At 40.7% G+C, this 17,107-nt stretch overlaps 1 protein-coding gene across 2 annotated transcripts in view; it reads left to right on the forward strand.

Annotated features, from left to right (window-relative positions):
• The window catches only part of IPO8 (importin 8), a 49,646-nt gene extending 40,460 nt beyond the window's left edge, over window positions 1–9,186 (forward strand). For both annotated transcript variants that reach the window (XM_021539988.3, XM_021539987.3), the window contains one exon: window positions 266–9,186. Coding sequence is in view for 1 of the 2 variants with exons in the window: in XM_021539987.3 (XP_021395662.1) it covers window positions 266–363 (98 nt within the window). In the remaining variant the exon portion in view is untranslated. The remainder of the gene's footprint in view (window positions 1–265) is intronic.
• The last annotated feature ends 7,921 nt before the right edge of the window (window positions 9,187–17,107 follow it).

The raw sequence follows: 17,107 nt of genomic DNA on the forward strand, positions 1-17,107 counted from the left end.
AATAAATTCAGATTTAATTAAAAAGAATGCAGAAGAGTGTAGCATAAACTGATTCGGTAAAGGATTAATTTCTTGACTGTGTTGCAGAGGTGTGCACATTTATGCCTTCAGGGAAAACCTGAGTGTAATTTATTCCTGTCATTGCATTTAGGGAATGAAATTTTGACTCAGCTGAGAGTTTTTTCCATAGTAGTTGAGCTGTATTGTCTCTGACAGAGGTGTTCTCTGTAGACGATTTTTCATATCCTTTTTCTTTGAATTTTAGAGACTAAGACAATAGAACAACAAAGTGGCTACACATTTGACAACAAAGGACTGATCACAGCATTTAATTTTGCTGGAAATACTCGCGGTGGCAACTGAAGGATCAGCTACAAAGATCAATGGGAAGGGTCTCATCACTACATTTTCTTGAAATTATCGTGACTTCTGAGTGATACAGGAGGGTAATTTAATGCAGCTGAAGGTTTTCTGGGAAATAGTGGTGTGCTTCCCCCACCAGAATGCTCTTTCTAACCAGCTACTGAAATGTACAAATTCTTGTGGTGTTTTTATAATTTGATGGACTGAAAGGAAATGTTCTTCCTCAAGGAACCTGGATGACCGGGAGGGGCCAGGCTGCATCTAATTGAGTTGCACTTCTCAGGTTTTTGCTGTGCAGAATTGATAGATTCAAATGGATAACAGTGCCTTCTGTTGTACATGGATTGCCTGAACAAATGGATTTTGGAGTGCATTATAATTTTTTAAGTGTAAGGACATTTCTTGATACACTGTAAGCCTTGGTTCCATGTTTTCCAATCACCTGCTTTTTACTGCTCGGTTTACTTGTTTGTTGGTTGCATACAAATTTCTGGATTCAGAATATTAGCACACCTTCCCAATTTGGTGTAGACCAAATGAGTAGAGGGAGGTGTCTGTTGGAGTTGCAGAGCATACACTGGTTATGTCAAAGGGTCTTAACAAAATGGCAGATTTTTCCTTGATGCAGTAGTCTTAAATTATTTTCTTAGCCATGAATTCAACTCGCTTGAGTTACAGTGGTTTGCCTGGCAGGTGGCTACTCTAAATTTACATCAATATTAGCTCCTGCCTGGACAAGTTGTGTGGCCCTCTCATGTAGGTGTTCTACATGACAGCTTATTTTTACTATTATTGATTAATATTGGATTATATGTGGGATAATCTCTTCTGTTTTTTTTCATTCATTTCCATTCCAGTGGTAGTACTGAATAATGTGGTACAAAATATTTGCAATATTTTATTTATTTTGATAGAAGAACAGCTTCAAACTTACTTCTTACTGTTACACTCTGTGATTGTATTTCTGGTCTTCATTGCAATTGGTTATTCTTGTTCCATGCTGAAATTTCTTCTGACAGATTTTTTTCCTGAATTTTGAAGACTGGTTTCACCACTGGAGGTTCAGACTAGATATTAGGAAAAATTTCCTTATGGGAACAGTGGTCACACATTGGAACAGGTTGCCCAGGGAAGTGGGAAGAATCAACATCCCTGGAAGTGTTTAAGCAACACGTAGATGTGGCACTTAGGGACAGGGTTTTGCAGTGAACATGGGGTTAACAGTTGTACTTGATGACCTTAGAGGTCTTTTCCAACCTAAAGGGTTCTATAGGACAAAGTGTTTGTGGAGAATTTAATGTAGAGAGGAAGTGTTAGCAGTACTAATTTGAATAGGTGCCCCTCCTTTAGGTCTACTGGGATCGCAGTTGTGTAGCAAAAAGCAGTAGGGGTGCTTTAGAATGTCAACTTTGGATTGGAGATAAAATGTTTAGACCAGATTTTGTCTCTGTGTTAATTTCTTTATGATTTAAAAATATTCACCAATCAATATTAAACACATACTAATAATCTATTTCTTTACAGCAGCATCCCAAATAAAAAGTCAAATCCTTTCCCATACCCCATCAAATTTTCCACAACTACAGTAAATTACTACTGGCTCTGTGCAGTGCTGAAGCTTTCATTTTGTCATTCTGGGTGAGTCTGATAAATCTGAAGCACTCTGTGCCTTGGCTTCTGGAAAAGGCCAGAGGATCTCTGCCCATTCCTTCTGGAATTTTCCTAGCCTGGCAGCTGTAAGGCAGAATGTTCAGACTCTAAGGCTGTTTCTGTGCTGCTGCTTCCTCTTTCTTTTTTTTGCCTTCCTCTCCCCAGCAGCTACAGAGTAAAGTTGGCCTGGTTCATGTAGGTTTTTCACTGATGCTACTTAGTTAATAGCAGCAGTGAAAATGGCTCGTTTTTAGGCCTATTGTACATGTGGAAAGTTGTGAGAATTCCAGGGTCTGTGTTTCCAAAAGGGAACAGTCTATTTGAGCTGCATTGGACAGGTTCTCTAAGGTCAAGCAGCAGAGGGCCAGGATATCCTTTATTTTGAATGTCAGGTTATGAAAATTACAGATCACTTGCTAACTTAGGCCTGGGGGTGTACTGACTGAGATAGTAAATAGGAAAGCAATACATGCAGTTTGTTGGTGAGTTTTAACAGAAACCACAGAAGTTTTGAAATCATTCGTGAAGTTAAGAAATGGTTTTTGGAAGCTAAGGGCACTGACGACTTTTCTCTTACCTGTCAATTGAAGTTAAGTATTAGGCAGGTAAACTGTTTAAGCCCTTTATTATTTTATTAAAAGAAACAAGATTGTCAAGTTGGGTTTCTTTTAAAGCCCATTTGCCTTCTCTACACTGGTGTGCAGAGTAGAAGATGGATTTATTTTTCTTCTGCTAATGAGGTTGCTTGCACAGCCACAAGCTAATATTTAGGAGTTGATGTGTTCAAGGTAAAATCTGCTTTTGCATAGCATCATCTTGGTGTCACTAAACTGAACTATGGCTGCTCCCTAGTTCTGCTTCTTGTATACTTTTCAAATCAGCTGCCAAGCAAATTTCATCCAGATGTTTCATACAAGAGTTTAATCAGCATTGTGGAGTTGGGAATCTTTGTTGTCTATTTTGCACTGGGGTCAGAGATGTCTGAGGGAATGGCATGTAAAAAGCTTAAATGCCTTTCCCTTCCCAGAAGATTCACGAGCAAATGTTTCTACTGGCAAAAGCAAATGTTAATTATTTTATTCTTTTTTTCTGAAAAGGGTTTTCTTCCAAAAAGAATTACTGGGCTCTGGCCTCCACTTTAACATATGGTTCTGTTTTAACATGATAAATACCCATTTGTACATGATCATAAATAGGTAATGGATTTTAGGTGTTTTCTGAGCTATTGTCATTAAAGGGAGAGAAACACAAATGTGCATTTACTGTCTCACTTTGAGGTGATCATGGAATATCAGATACCAGCACTGCCAACCAAGCATGATGTATTTGCCAATGGAAGGATAGAGAATCATGAATGTATTGCAAAATAAAACAATGTCTGATAACTGGTGATTTATGTTGCCCCCATGCCCATAATCCCAAAGTGCCCTTGTGGGCACCACAGTGGCTTTACATAGGAAATTAGTGTTATGGGGGTTATAATCATAGCAAATGTGAACTTATATAAGCTGCTTTTCCAGATAAAATTAACTTATCCTGGGTGTTGAACTGCATATGCTGTTTTGTCACTTGTGAAAGGAAAATAAGAATCACCACATGTTTTGGCTGCCTCTTTTTGCTCTCTCTCTTTCAGCATTGAAATACATTGCTTGCTTTCATTACGAAGCAGAATCTTTAATTACAATGGCCACCTCCAGGAAGAGTGCAGAATATCAAGCTGAGGAAAAGGTTGAAAAACCCCAAACCTCAACAATCCCCTAAAAACCCACATGTGGACAATCTGACTGAAATGAATGTATTTTGGGAGTATTAAGTCAAAATATTTGAAGAATGTCACACAAAATTATATTGTTTGCTTTAGGGAAAGCAAATTTTTTGAGATTCTTTGCTTTAGGGAAAAAGGCTGCCTGTGGGGTGTCAGGGAGGCATTAAATGCTCTGCTTTAGGATGTGCACTCTGCCTGTGAAGTCCTGGCAGTTTGTGACTCTGGATTCCATCATACATTGTAGATGAAAGACGGTAGGACAGTAGAGGATTTTTTTTTCCTTACTACAAAGCCAGAGTCTGTCTTGAGACTGTCTTGAGCCAAAGGAATTGTAGACAACATGAATGATTTAACTGTCTTGTTTCCAGAATACTTTTCTGTCTTTTTCTTCCCTCCTTTTCTTCTTTTGTCACCCACAATGTTATTGGATATTTCAGGGAGTTTTGAAAAGCCATGAAAAGGTAAACCTTAAACAATTTTTATAAAAATTTTTTCTTGAAGGAATGCAATTCATCAGTTGCATTTCTCTCTGTAGAACAGTCTCTCATTTGACATACACAGATGATACAGAACTTCAGAAGTCCCTCACTTGTACTTGTGGTTTGATAAGCCTCTCTGTGATTTACTCCTTAATATGGGCACTTTGAAATCCCTATACCTTGTACTGAAATTTGCTCAGAGGATAAGCAAAAATGCACTATGTAATGGAGTACCCAGTCCTCATTCTGAGATATGCCCCAGTAAATCTTTTGTTAATATTTGCCAGTCTGGTGGTCAGTTCCTCAAGAGCCTCTGTCTCTGATTGAGGACGTTCTTCAAGTCCAAGGGGCTGTTTCTGCAGGTAGGCAGAGAATCGATTTTTCTCACTGCAGAAGAGCATACAGCAGGCATTTCTATGAAATTCCTGATCTTAGGAGTGAAAATAGCATTCTTTTCTCTGGGATACCAGGTTTAACCCAGGTGGGTGAGACACAGTAGAGATGCATGTTCCCATTGTGTTAAGGAAGCCAGATTCTAGATACCAGGAAGTCTTGGCATAAAACCATATAGTGAAGAGGATGTGTGAACAGGGCAAGCTGCTTGCTTTGGACACCTCTTCCACTGCTACTACCTTTGTTACACTAATCAGAGAAAACCAGTGTAAAATGAAAGAAAATTAAAGCAGTGCTTGGGCACTGCACAGGCAGAAAGTTTCCTGGCATGTGGATCTCTGCAAATACATGCAGATACTCTTCAAATACAATATGCATCATCTGTATGGATGTCAGTACCCTGACTGACAGCAATTAATGAGAGGTGAAGACTTAATGTGATTTTTCTCTGGCAGGAATCAGATGCATCCCTTTAAAATGTCTGGAAACTGCTTGTCCTGACTGATATGCAAGCACCAACATGAGACACTTAGTGGGATTACAATATTTCTTAAAGATTATCAGCATACCTCCTAAAGAGCTATTGAAAGTGCTCTTTGTCTAGGGAGCTGGCAGATGAACTACTCTTGGATTAGAAGAGTTTTGGGGAACACTAATTCAGAGAGAATCTGCAGGCATATGTGGTTGTGATGAATTGGGAAGGGATCCATCTAAATTGAGGGGATGCTTTTGATATGATCAGAGATCTGCAGCATTCCCAATGTTGCCCAAAGGTCTTCTAGAGCAGCATCCAAGAACTTTGTTCCATGCCTGCCTTTGGGAAGAGAATGTGCTTGGGCAGCCCTAAATTTGATGCAGTACTTTAGACTTGAGATCAGAAAACAATTTTGATTACAAGTTGTTCGTAACAGAAAAATGATGTGGAAGTGGTATATTGGTGCTAGAATTCTCTTTGTAGGCTGTATAGAGGTTCACAGTTTAAGAGTTTGGCTCTGTTCGTGGTAGTGTAGGAGTTGAAATTCCAGATACATGGATTTCTCCAACATGAATACAACAGTGTCAGCTTCAGGATTCACCTGAGAGAGTGTCAGGGGCTGCCTGCTGGACATCTGGATTATGTTACATGAAGTGAAATACTTCATGTAAAAATCACTTGATAGTTAAAGCTGTTGAGCAACAAAAATTTTCTTTAAATGAGATTTTAGTATTTTTCTCAGGTATGTTATAATTTTCTCATTTTGTGCCCTTATACAAAATGTAAAATTACTGCATAACATAGAGGCCTATTCATTTCTCACAGAACTGTTCACCATTGAAGTTGTTTATCCAAGAATTGTTCCTCATTTTCAACAGGTTTGTTAGTGAAGTTGCACATATCCATCTTCCACCACTTTTCATGCACAGAGATCTTGGAAATGAACTTAACAAAAGGAAGAACAGTGCTTTGAAAAGAGAATATTATGCATAGCAGGTTATTTTTAGAAAACAAGAACTATGGCTTCTGAAGAAAATATGAAACCGTAAATATTTATACAAGCATGCATGAGGTAAAGAAATTAATGTAAGACAATATAAACAAAATATGTTCTTTGATCACAGCTGTAACATTTATTTTTCATTGCCAAACAATGTGTGACACTTACTTTTGATTGCATGCGCTGTTGGAATAACGCCTAACATAAATCACATGAAATGTTTTGGGGGCTCAAAAAGAGACCAAAGAGGCCATGCACATTTCTTTTGATACTAAAAGCAAGGACATGAGCCCAGAACTGCTGTGACTGGAGGGAGCCTGCTATGTGCTACATTAGCAGATTGAATTGCAGGATCATCACCTTTGTAAAAAACCTGAAATATTAAACTGTGTTTTGGCTTTAAGGGCAAGAACTGACAAATGCAAAGCATGCATTGGTGACAAGAAGAACCTCTTCCTAGCTTAAAGAGTTCTGTACAGTGTTCTCTTAAGCTGTGCTGAATTTGCTTTAAAAACAGTAATAAATCTTATTGCTTAGGTCGAATGTTACATCTGTTGTGCATTTATATGGGAAGAATAATATTTCTTAAAAAACTGTAACATGCCACCTACCAAGGAGCCAAATCTCATTTTATAGCTGCTTTTCATACAACCATGAAACTTCTTTGCCAAAACACCTGAGAATTAATGTTAAACAAATGTGTGTGTTATCCAGAGTTAATATGTGCATTTGTGTAGCAGTGTGTTTGTTAATCTCTTGACTTGTGCAGGCAGCTGTTCACTTACACTCATTGGCTGTGAAAGAACATAACTGATGGTTGACACAGAACACCTGAACACAGTTCTCAAAATATCAAACTAGTGAAGACAGTCATCTGCACCAGAGCTTCGGCCAGTCTGCTGTGCATGGAATTCATAAAGAAGGCACTGTCCAGCCTTCCACAGGACAAGAAATGAATTTTCCAGGCTGCAACTGCAAGCCTAGTATTTGTATCAGTGGAGTATTTCTCTGATGGTGAGTTGCTGAAGTAGCCTGTTTGTTAAATTGCATTGGTTGATAATGCTTGCCCTTTACTGTATGAGCCACTTCTATGTGTCCTCCACAGACTGTCTTTCTGAAAGCAGTACTTAGTGGTCTATGTTTTTGAACTAGGGAGGCTGAATTAGTGTAGTTTGCCCAAAGCCATAGCAACGTGTTGCAGCTGGCATGAGAAATTAAAATCTGGCTTTGTAGAAGTGCCTGGGAGTTTTGCTATTGGCTCTAACAGAGCTAGGATTTTACCCATGCAATTTGCTAGGTCCTGGTGTTTGGATTACTGCTGATACCTTCCAGAGAAGCTCTGCCAGAACGTACTTAATTTATGAAATTGCTCAGCAACAGCAAGTTCCACTATTGAACTGCAATTCCTCTTGAGGCTTTGAAGTGAACGTGATGGATAGGAAGCAGAATTCCAGATGACTGGTGGTATCATCTGCACCATGTGTGAGGGTGCAGGTTGGGAAGCCCCTCTGCAGGTGTTAACAAACATTCTGGATTGGTTGTGAGGTTGCAGGTTGTGATTGCCACTTCTAACAGGTTCTAAAGAGTGTATTTGTTACCCAAGTAAATATTTGGCTCCTGTGCTGCCTCCTGCCCTCTGGCACTGTTAATCTTTTTTGGACTAGAATCACATTCTTAACCTGAATTCTAACTCCCAGTCTCATAAAATAGTAACTTGTTTCATCTGGTCCCCAGCAAGGGTGAAATAGGATCAGTGTTTGCTTTCTCTTGTTGTAAGGTATGTTAAATGAACACTTTAAATAATTTAATTACTCATTTGATTAAATTACTGGGACATTACCCAATGTCATGCAGTTTCCTGCTGTTTTTTTTTCTGGCAGAGCTCAAGCTACATGGTATTGTGTGTACATCAGGAAAACTCTCCATAGTCACATAAATGAGATTCCGAGCAAAGTACAGAGTATGGAAAGGATATATCAGTATATGAATAATGGATTTTTTCCTTTTTTATTAAATGCATTTGCCTTCTATCTCTCAGTACCATGTAGATCAGCATGTGCAACTACAACAACTAAGGGTGCCTTAAGCAGTTTGTATTTAATAGAAATACTCCATACTATCCTTGTTACACAACATACCTTGCCTGCCCTGAGAGGTTGTTGTGCAAAGTGTGGCAATGGGGCCAAATGTCTGCACCTTTGTGTAGGGATTTGAGCACAGCCATGGGGCTGGCACTGGGCTCTCAGCAGCAGTTGTGGCTGAGTTCTGCAAGGGTTTTGTCCTCACAGGGAGAGCACACCCTGTGTCTCATGTTTCTCCTGTCATGAGGATCTTCCTGGAGGATGCAAGGGGTTAAACAAAACTGCAAGGAGAATAATTCAGACAACACCACAGTGCATCTGACTGTGCGCTGAACTGAACTGGTTATCACCATCCTTTTGCTATGTATAGACCACTCAAATGTGTCAGCATGAGGTGAGATTAAACAGAGACATGGAGTCTAGTGTGGCAAGGATCATAATTCTGCCAAAAAAGAATCAACTCAGGGTGAACAGCATGATTAGCTCAATTTCTGTTAGTGTTTTGAAGAAAAACTGACAAGGATCTGTCTGCACCATTGTGATGGAAGGAAAAGAAAAAGCCAGCCTGGCCAAGAGAGACAAGAAATACCCTAAACGTTGAATGCACTGGAACACTGCAAAGAAGAGTGACTGTCCAGACTGTTCAGTTACAGAATATTTACCCCATTGCATTGTTAATCAAAAGGTTTACTGGTTTACATGAAGGTAGATCTAAGGTAAAGAAGTTGCAGATACTTTCCTATTGTGCTTCTCTGATCTGTATGTACTTTGGAACCTGGGGCTGTCTGAGCCACCAGGCTGGAGGCTCTAAAGGAACTTTCCTTGCTGCCAAGGGTTGTTCTGTCAAGAAGAGACAATTCTGCACAGTCTCAATTATTGTGGTTCCTTCTTCCTAAGTCTGGTGAAGGCTTATTTGATCTTTTGTTTAATGGGATTTTCCATTGGTGATTGATATTCTTCTAATAAAATACACAAACCACTGTCACTGTGTGGCTGAAGTAGAAGCTGGTTTTGGTTGCAAATCATTCCTGGTTGCCTGTCTCAGAAGGAGTGCTTGTGTTAGTCTCTGTCTGCTCTGATAAAGCTTTGTTACCCTCTCACTTTGCTCTCTGTTCTGTAGCTTCACAATGCAGTGATCTTCCAGGGCATCAGGATGTTGTCTTAGATCTTCAGTTTCTGCTTTTTGTAAACACATAAATTTGCTCACTTCATTGTGATTCTGGATTCCTCTGTCCTCTTCTCACATGTGCACCTCTTTGGGGTTTGTGACTGTGATCTGCTGAATTAGGAAGAACTGTGGTGTGGTGCTAGATTTTTCTGTCAATAGATACTCCCATAAAGCATGGATAATGAGATTCTCTTACTGTTCTCTTTATTTAGATACAGTTTCATGTAAAATGTTTTCAAATAGATTTTGTGCAATTTTTTTTTCAGTGTTTCAGGACCAAAGTACTGAATCAAGATCCAAATCCTTAAATTATGAAATTCTGTAATTGTGTTGCAGGTTGGGGAAGATACAGAAAACATGAGGCAAACACATCCAAGATTAACTATGACAAGAAAAAGAGAGTATTGCTTTGCTTATAAAGTGTACATACTTAGTATTTATCTTAGTATTTATATTTAAAATATCTCCATATTTTTGCTTTGTTCCAGTTTTGGGCAGGGGAAGATTTAATTTGTTTCTGCTTTTTATTTGGGTATGGAGCTGTAGTTGACTTTTAACTCTGGATTTTACTTTATGACAATATTGCTGCAGGAAAATATAGCACCAGCTACCTAATGTCAAAGGATGTGTGCTAGTTTATTTTGTTGCCTTTTTTGTGGCTTTCATCCAAGGTCACTTGTGTCATGGGACACCTGAGTCCAAGATTTATTCTGCTGCAGGAGATTGCCTAGCAGTACACTAACAGTTCATAATCTAAAGAATTTTTGAAGCTATATTAAAGCACAGGGAAACATTTTATCCTTCTCTGAATGGTTCCTGTTTCACAACAAAACTTTGTGCAATAACATTTTCTTACTTTTTTAGAAATATCCCCCTTTTGGTTGAGGAAAAAAATAGAGGGCAAAAATCAGCAACTGTGGACCTTTGAAGATATACAGATGAGCAGGATATGGAATGCTAATAGGTAGATAAGGAAAAAAAATAAGCACACTACCTAATTTTAGGCACCTAATTTAGATTAGGAGGCTTATCTTGTTAGGTTTTTGTTAGGAGGGTGAGAGATAGCCAGAGTTCTGCTCCTAAGGCATCAGGTGCTCAAAGTCATCATCTGGCAAAGCCTGCTTCCTTCTCGTAAGGCAAGCTCAGGGAAATGTGCCATCCATGTTGGGTGGGGAATTCTGCTAATGTGAGCGCACTCCCAGTGGGTTTATTTTGAGGGGAAAGAGAAACACTCAGGAGGTTTATAACCTATAGTAATTAGAGAAGAAAAGTCTCCACATCTTGTTTGATGGTTGTGTGCAAGTGAATAATCAGTTTTGTTGATATTTGTGCATAAGAGAGATTCTGAAACATGACTAATTTGATGCATATGCTTTGTCTTGCCATGATAAATTAGAACCTTTCCATACCCAGGAGCTGAGCTGTAGCTCTTCTTGATTTAAAGTATGTTATGCTGCCTTAATTGTGCCATTTATCATGACTTTCTGGTGCTTTTTAATTTTGCTTTTTACTGTGGATTCTCTAACCTAAGTAAATGATGCTACAGCATTCAGGAAACTTGGAGGGCATTCAAGGCAGCACTTCATCAGCTCTCTGAAAGATATTCTATGAACACCAAAGTTGTAGGACCTTGAATAAAGGCCATTGGATTGAAGAGCTTGGAACTCTGCAGGACAGAAGCACCTAAAGATATGTAAGGTTCTGATTCTGAGTTACTGAAGGTGTTGTTCCCCAGGGCCAGTGGTGTCCAGATCTGTCTTTTAGAATTAGGGGAAAGCCCTAAAGAAAGGAAACAGCCCTTGGAGTATGTTACAGAGCTGAATTTTCTATTGATTTCTATTACTCTCCTTCCTTGAAGACTTAGAACCAGACCTTAGTTCAGGTTAGAAGGGAGCTTAGGAGGTTCCTACTCAACCTGCTGCCCAAAGCACAGCCAGCTCAGACATCAGAGAAGATGGCTCAGAATTTTATCCAGCCTTTCTGCTCTTTCTGTAGGATGGGTGGGGGAAATTTGAGGGTAGCAGAATAGCTTGGTTGGCCTGTGTGGGCAGAGATCATTAGGAGGGCAGATGCTTGACTTGTTCAAATGTGATAATGGCAATAATCTTGAATGAAGTGGCTCTGCTTCCAGCAGAGCATAATTAGCCTTTGCATTTGAAAGGAAATGACCAGGAAAAGCAATAAGCATTAGGCAGGAGTCCCACTACCATGCAGTTTCTAACTCTGGAAACCACAGCTCGCTTCAAGGAGTGTTGGCTTCAATCACAAGGGTATGTCACTTCCTCAGAGCAGGCCAAAAGCTGAAGCATGAACTGCAGAGTTCTGTGGCATCACAAACTATAGAGCTGTGGGGGAAGGGAAGATGTAAAGGGAGAACCCACATGAGAAACCGATGGCTGTTTGGACTGCCAAGTGTCAGCAGGTGTCTGGTACGTTCTGCCTGCTGAGGAAAGCAGGAGGCTTATTGTTCACAGGAGAAAAGTATCTCTCTGACAAAAGATCTAAGCATGGGAGAACCAGATGGATGGAGGGACCTCTGAGGTTTCAAGGAGATGGGTTGCGACCCCCATATTCTTCTCCAAGAACACAGAGCATATTGGTGGAGGAGAAAAGGCTAGACAGGGAAATACTGGCTTTTGAGGGTTGTGAAAGGCACCTGCTGGCATTTACTTTGTGCTGCTGTCAGGGAAAGCATAGGCACATTCCTGACCCTGAAACTGCTCAAAACATAGCATAGAGATGCACAGGCAGCACAACTGTGTCTTCCCAGTCTCCAGTTTTGCTATCAGACTTCACTTCTTTGCGATGATCCCTCTGTGAGAGGTGCAGGTACATACTTATATAATTGGTATAAAGTTTATTTGTACAATGTATTGCCTCTCTATGGATGTACTGAAAAGGCAGATAGGAGACACCGGGCAGTGGGAGGGTCTAGCTAACAATGTGGCATTGAGGAAGAGGGGATACACGGGTATAGGCAAGTTTGGGGTGGGACAGAGGGGGAGGGAAGGTGGGTGCGGGCACACGTGGGCAGCGCGGGAGCGGCTGTGCCGCTGTCCGCGGTGCTGAGCGCTCCCCGCCGGGGCTGCCTCTGCTGTCTTCTTGCATCGTCTAAAAAAGATGGGCTGCTCTATAATCTTCCCGCCTATAACATCTCTGTGTCATTTTGCAAATGGTGTGGCCCGCTGGAAACCAGGGATTTTCACCGTGGCAGGTAACTCTGAATATCTCCACCTAGAGCCACATTTCCTATTTCCTCACAGAAAGCTGCTATTATGGAAATGACTGTCTGCTAAGCTCAGCACAGTGGGGAGTTCTCAGGAAGATGATTCTTCTGAACATGCCTGGGAAATGCTCCTGAAAATGGCTACACCAAAGCAAGGAGCAACTCCTCTCATACCATCCCAGCACATCACCTGACAGAGTTGCAAAACCTGAATCCTTAAAATCCTGACTGAACTGATGTAGCTGAGCTTTTGTATGCTCTTGATTACAATACTTGATTGCCTAGAACTGCTCACAGTACCTAAAAATATCTGATATATTCAAACTATCAGCAACACATCCAGCATATAGTACTGAGTGCCACCCACTGGCTTGAAATATTTTTTTCACCATGTGCCTGACTTGCTACAGGAGCCAAAAAGCAGGAGAGAGACAGTCAGGAGTGACATTGAAAGGAAGAGTCTCCCTCATTATTTAACATGTTGTATTTGTTTAGAGTTCAAAGTTTTGTAGTACTAAAAGCTCTTTGTGAGGTGTGATTGTTTAAATGGGTGCAATCTCTCTGATGGTGATGAAGTGCTGCTTTGAGTCCAGCAGTTCTGAGGAAAGCTGATGGCAAAAGGCAGTTTTATAGGTTTTATTACATACTTCTGTCATGGTGCTCCACGTTGAGCTCAGCTGTACCATTCGATAGGTGAGTAGCATTTAGAGATTTAAACTTTTTAGAATATGATAGATTTATTTTTCACTTGAATGTGTCCTTGGATTTTTTCTGACTGAGTATGTATGGCTGTTAGGCTCACAATCTCAACACCCAGCATCACCTTGGTTTCCTAAGCCAACTGAGCATCCAGGGAAGGAGTATGTGAAAGGAAAAGATCCTACATCTCTAAACACATGCTTTCTGATGCTGGAACTTCTGTCAGCCATCCCTTTTAGCACCTTTCTGAAAAGCCATTGTTAGTAGTCTGGGACACTTTTCCCTTCTGTTCCTAGGTTTATCTTGCATTGGGTCTTGTTTCTGTTTAATTCAGGGAATGATAGAATGCCTTTATTCAGAACAGAAAAGCTTTGGCTCTAAGAGTCACAATGTTGATTTGCAGCCTTTGATATATAATAGCTTTATTTCTCTGTGTGTTGTTCCTTGCACTTGCAGGAAGGAGGTGATGTTTCATCTACAACAATCTTACTTTCAACATAAGGACTAGTCCTCAGGAGTATTGTTAGCATAGGATGTTTTTGTGTTATATATTAGATTTCATGCTATTCTAGAAATCTCTGCTTCATTTTTCCTACGTGTTCAAGTAATGGCTGTACAAGGGAGGCTACTCATCTTGCCTGTGTCAAGCAAGAACTCATTTCAGCAATTGATGTGCCATCACCCAGTCTTTGCCTGCAGGACTCTGTTCTACATAGGGAGGGTCAACCGTAAAGGAAAACTCCAAGAGAGAAGTACAACCATTTATAAACCTGTGACAAAATGAAAAACATGTTTCCCATTAAAAGCTGAGCCTGAGGATGCCTAATGTATAATTTTTCATCCTGTGATCTTCAAGAATGATGTACACGTGATTTTTGGAGTTTTTTAATAGTGATCCTGTTAGGAAGATCAGTTTAGGCAGATCTCAGCTAGCTAGCAAGATGATTTTCATTATGTATGTCACCAATTTGTCAATTTTTCAGTTCCAAATGACTAAATTTCTTATTAGGTTTGATTGCATGAGATGACAGGCACAGGTTTATTTTCTCTTTTCTTTGCAGTATTCAAAGCCTTGTGGATGGTGGTTGCAGGAAGGTACCTGATACCTTCAGACACCACAATGTTTAAATGAAGTAAGATATGATTGTCTGGCAAGCATATTCTGTTGAGTGGAAGAGAGCTTTGTTAAAGCAGAGCAATATCTGTTATGTCTCTGTTATGAAATACCAGTTTTCTGACCTGATTATTCACATGGAGGTTTTAGAGAGACACAATGGTCTCAACATATCACTCCTTTTCCAGAGCTATCCACTACCTAATTTCACTGGTCTCTGATGTGCCTAGACTGTGGGGAAACATCTTATGTGCTTTTTCTTCCCTGCAAAGCAGGAAATTGCCAGTTGTGCATTATCAAAGGAATGAGAATTTAATGGGGAGCTCTCTCCGTGCTTCACTGTGGTACAGTTTTGCAGTAAATTTGCCAATGGCTTCTGCTGCCCAACAGAATCCACACCCTAAGGCAGTGTACAAAATGTTCTATTTTTAGAGAACATGTCTAGGTGATGTCTCTGTGATCTTCAGAACCAACAGATTAGCTGTGGCAGTGTGTTCATCCTAACACACAAGGGCAAAACTTCCTAATGTAGTTGGAACAGAACATTGGCCCAGATTACCTGCAGACCTCCCTTTTAGCCTTAAATTATTCCAGGATTCCAATAAAGCTCCCTGAGCATGTAGCTTTGTAGAAGCAGTGCTGGAGCCATTGCTGCTGCAGCTGCCCTTGGGCAGAAGTTCGTCTCCAAGTGCTGTGGTATTCACTTTCCCTCTGAACAGAGAGAGACTTTGCTTTCTCAGGATTTCTCCTGAGAGAAGCTGTGAGAGAAGCAGAGAAAAGAGAATTAAAACAAGTCTTATCTCATTTGGTGCTCCTGTGTTTGTGTTCTTGTGGAATGTGTTATGGAGATAGTTTACCCAAGGTGAGTTCTTAATTGGGCACAGGTGATGATGTTTTGGATGGATTGACCAATTAGGTCACAGCTGTGTTGGGACTCTTGGGGAGAGAGTCACGAGTTTTTCTAGTTTTCCTAGTTAGTGATAGTTCTTGTTAGTGTAACATAGTTATAGTATAATATAGTATAATAAAGTAATTGATTAGTCTTCTGAAATCATTGGAGTTCTGTGCATCTTTCTTCCCACGCCAGAGATCCCAGCACCAATACAATTGCTGCCTTCCTTTCTTCTGAGGAGCATGGAGGAACTCAAGAGAGAGTTTTAGGGGATTGTGGTGTGGTGAGCAGGGATTGTGCAGTCTGAGCACTCCAGCACACTGCAGTCCTGACATGCCTCTGCCTCCCTGCATCCCATGCTTGGTTCACTGCTTGCTCCCATGGATGTGGCTGGAAGGCTGCTTTTCCACAGCCATTCTTGCTCTGAAGAAGAATCCATGCAGCCCAACCGAGCCCCATTGGGCACCCCTGGTGTTTTGTGACAGGCTCAGGTATCCCCAGGTATGAAAAGCTAATCCCACCTGTGTCCCCACCCCGTGTTCCACTGCTCTTCTCCATGAGTGGGTTTTCCCTGGGTTCCTCACAGTGTTGCTGGTTGCACAAGCCAGCACAAATTAATTCAAGGGTCAGTCCTGCATCTTTACTGGGATACAGATTTCACATGCCCTTTTCAACTGCTTTCAAACAAGATAAATCACACAAGGCTTGAACCTTTATTTTCTACAAATTGTCTTTTTCAGTGCTGTGTGCCATGAAACATCCCTATAAACAAGCAGGAGCTGAAAGAACCAGAGTTGCTTTGAGTTATACAAAAACCAATTTTGAGCCCAAATAGTGACATTTATAGAGGCAGGTGGCTTGTTGAATAGTATGCTCAACTGCAAGCCATGATTCTAAATGTCAGTCTGGGAATGCCATAAATCCTATCTAAAATGTGCTCAGGTTGTTTTACATTTCAGCATGTTAGCCCAAAGCTCCTCAGACAAGAAAAGAATAAGCAGTGTGGGTGGCATAATTGTTACGTTTTTAGATCCCAAACATATGCTTTTAGCAATCAGGACCTCATAAATTTTCCTTCAATGCTTGTCAGTGTTGCTTAGTTTTCCAGCTAGGGGCTTTGAACTCTGCTGGCCCTTCTCCAGAGCTATCATCTTGCTTGCACTGACGTCTGCAGTTTTGGGGGTCTGCTGAAAAGCTCCTGAGGAAAAAAACCACAGCCTTTACTGGTGAATAACAGAACTTGACAGGTAGGACTGAGACTTGTTCCCATTTTAAATGGGCCTTCCTTTACTCATCATCCTCTCCTTTCTACTCCCACCCCTGCCTCAAGCCAGGGCTGCCCTGCACTCTGGTCCTTTTATGTTCAGCCTTTGGCAGCCTGTGCTGCTCCTGTACTCCTTTCCTCTGCAAGTTTCCAGCCAGGTTGGGATTTGGGAATCCTGCTCAGCCCCACAAGAGGATCTGTGTGAACAGTGTCACCAGATTTCAGGGTTTTTTGCTTAGTGCCCATTCTGACCTGCAAATAAGCTTCTGTGAACCTGCTAGAGACAGGCTGCTTGTAGGAGTTCTTCTCAGGGAAAAAAGTTTGAATTTGTTTTGATTTCATATTAATTCTTTGTGATTTTTACCACATTTTAAAATTTTTGGGGGGTAGGGGTGTGGACTTGGGGCTCTGTTTTTTGGGGGGGTTTAATTTTTTTAACCTCCCATGTATTGCCCACTATTCAAAGCCTTTTGACTGGTTTCTCCTGTAAGCTGGGCTCTGATGGGTTCTCAGCAGTGCCTTTAGAGGTATCTTTTAC

Source organism: Lonchura striata, chromosome 5 (assembly GCF_046129695.1).
Source record: "Lonchura striata isolate bLonStr1 chromosome 5, bLonStr1.mat, whole genome shotgun sequence".
Taxonomy (NCBI): domain Eukaryota; kingdom Metazoa; phylum Chordata; class Aves; order Passeriformes; family Estrildidae; genus Lonchura; species Lonchura striata.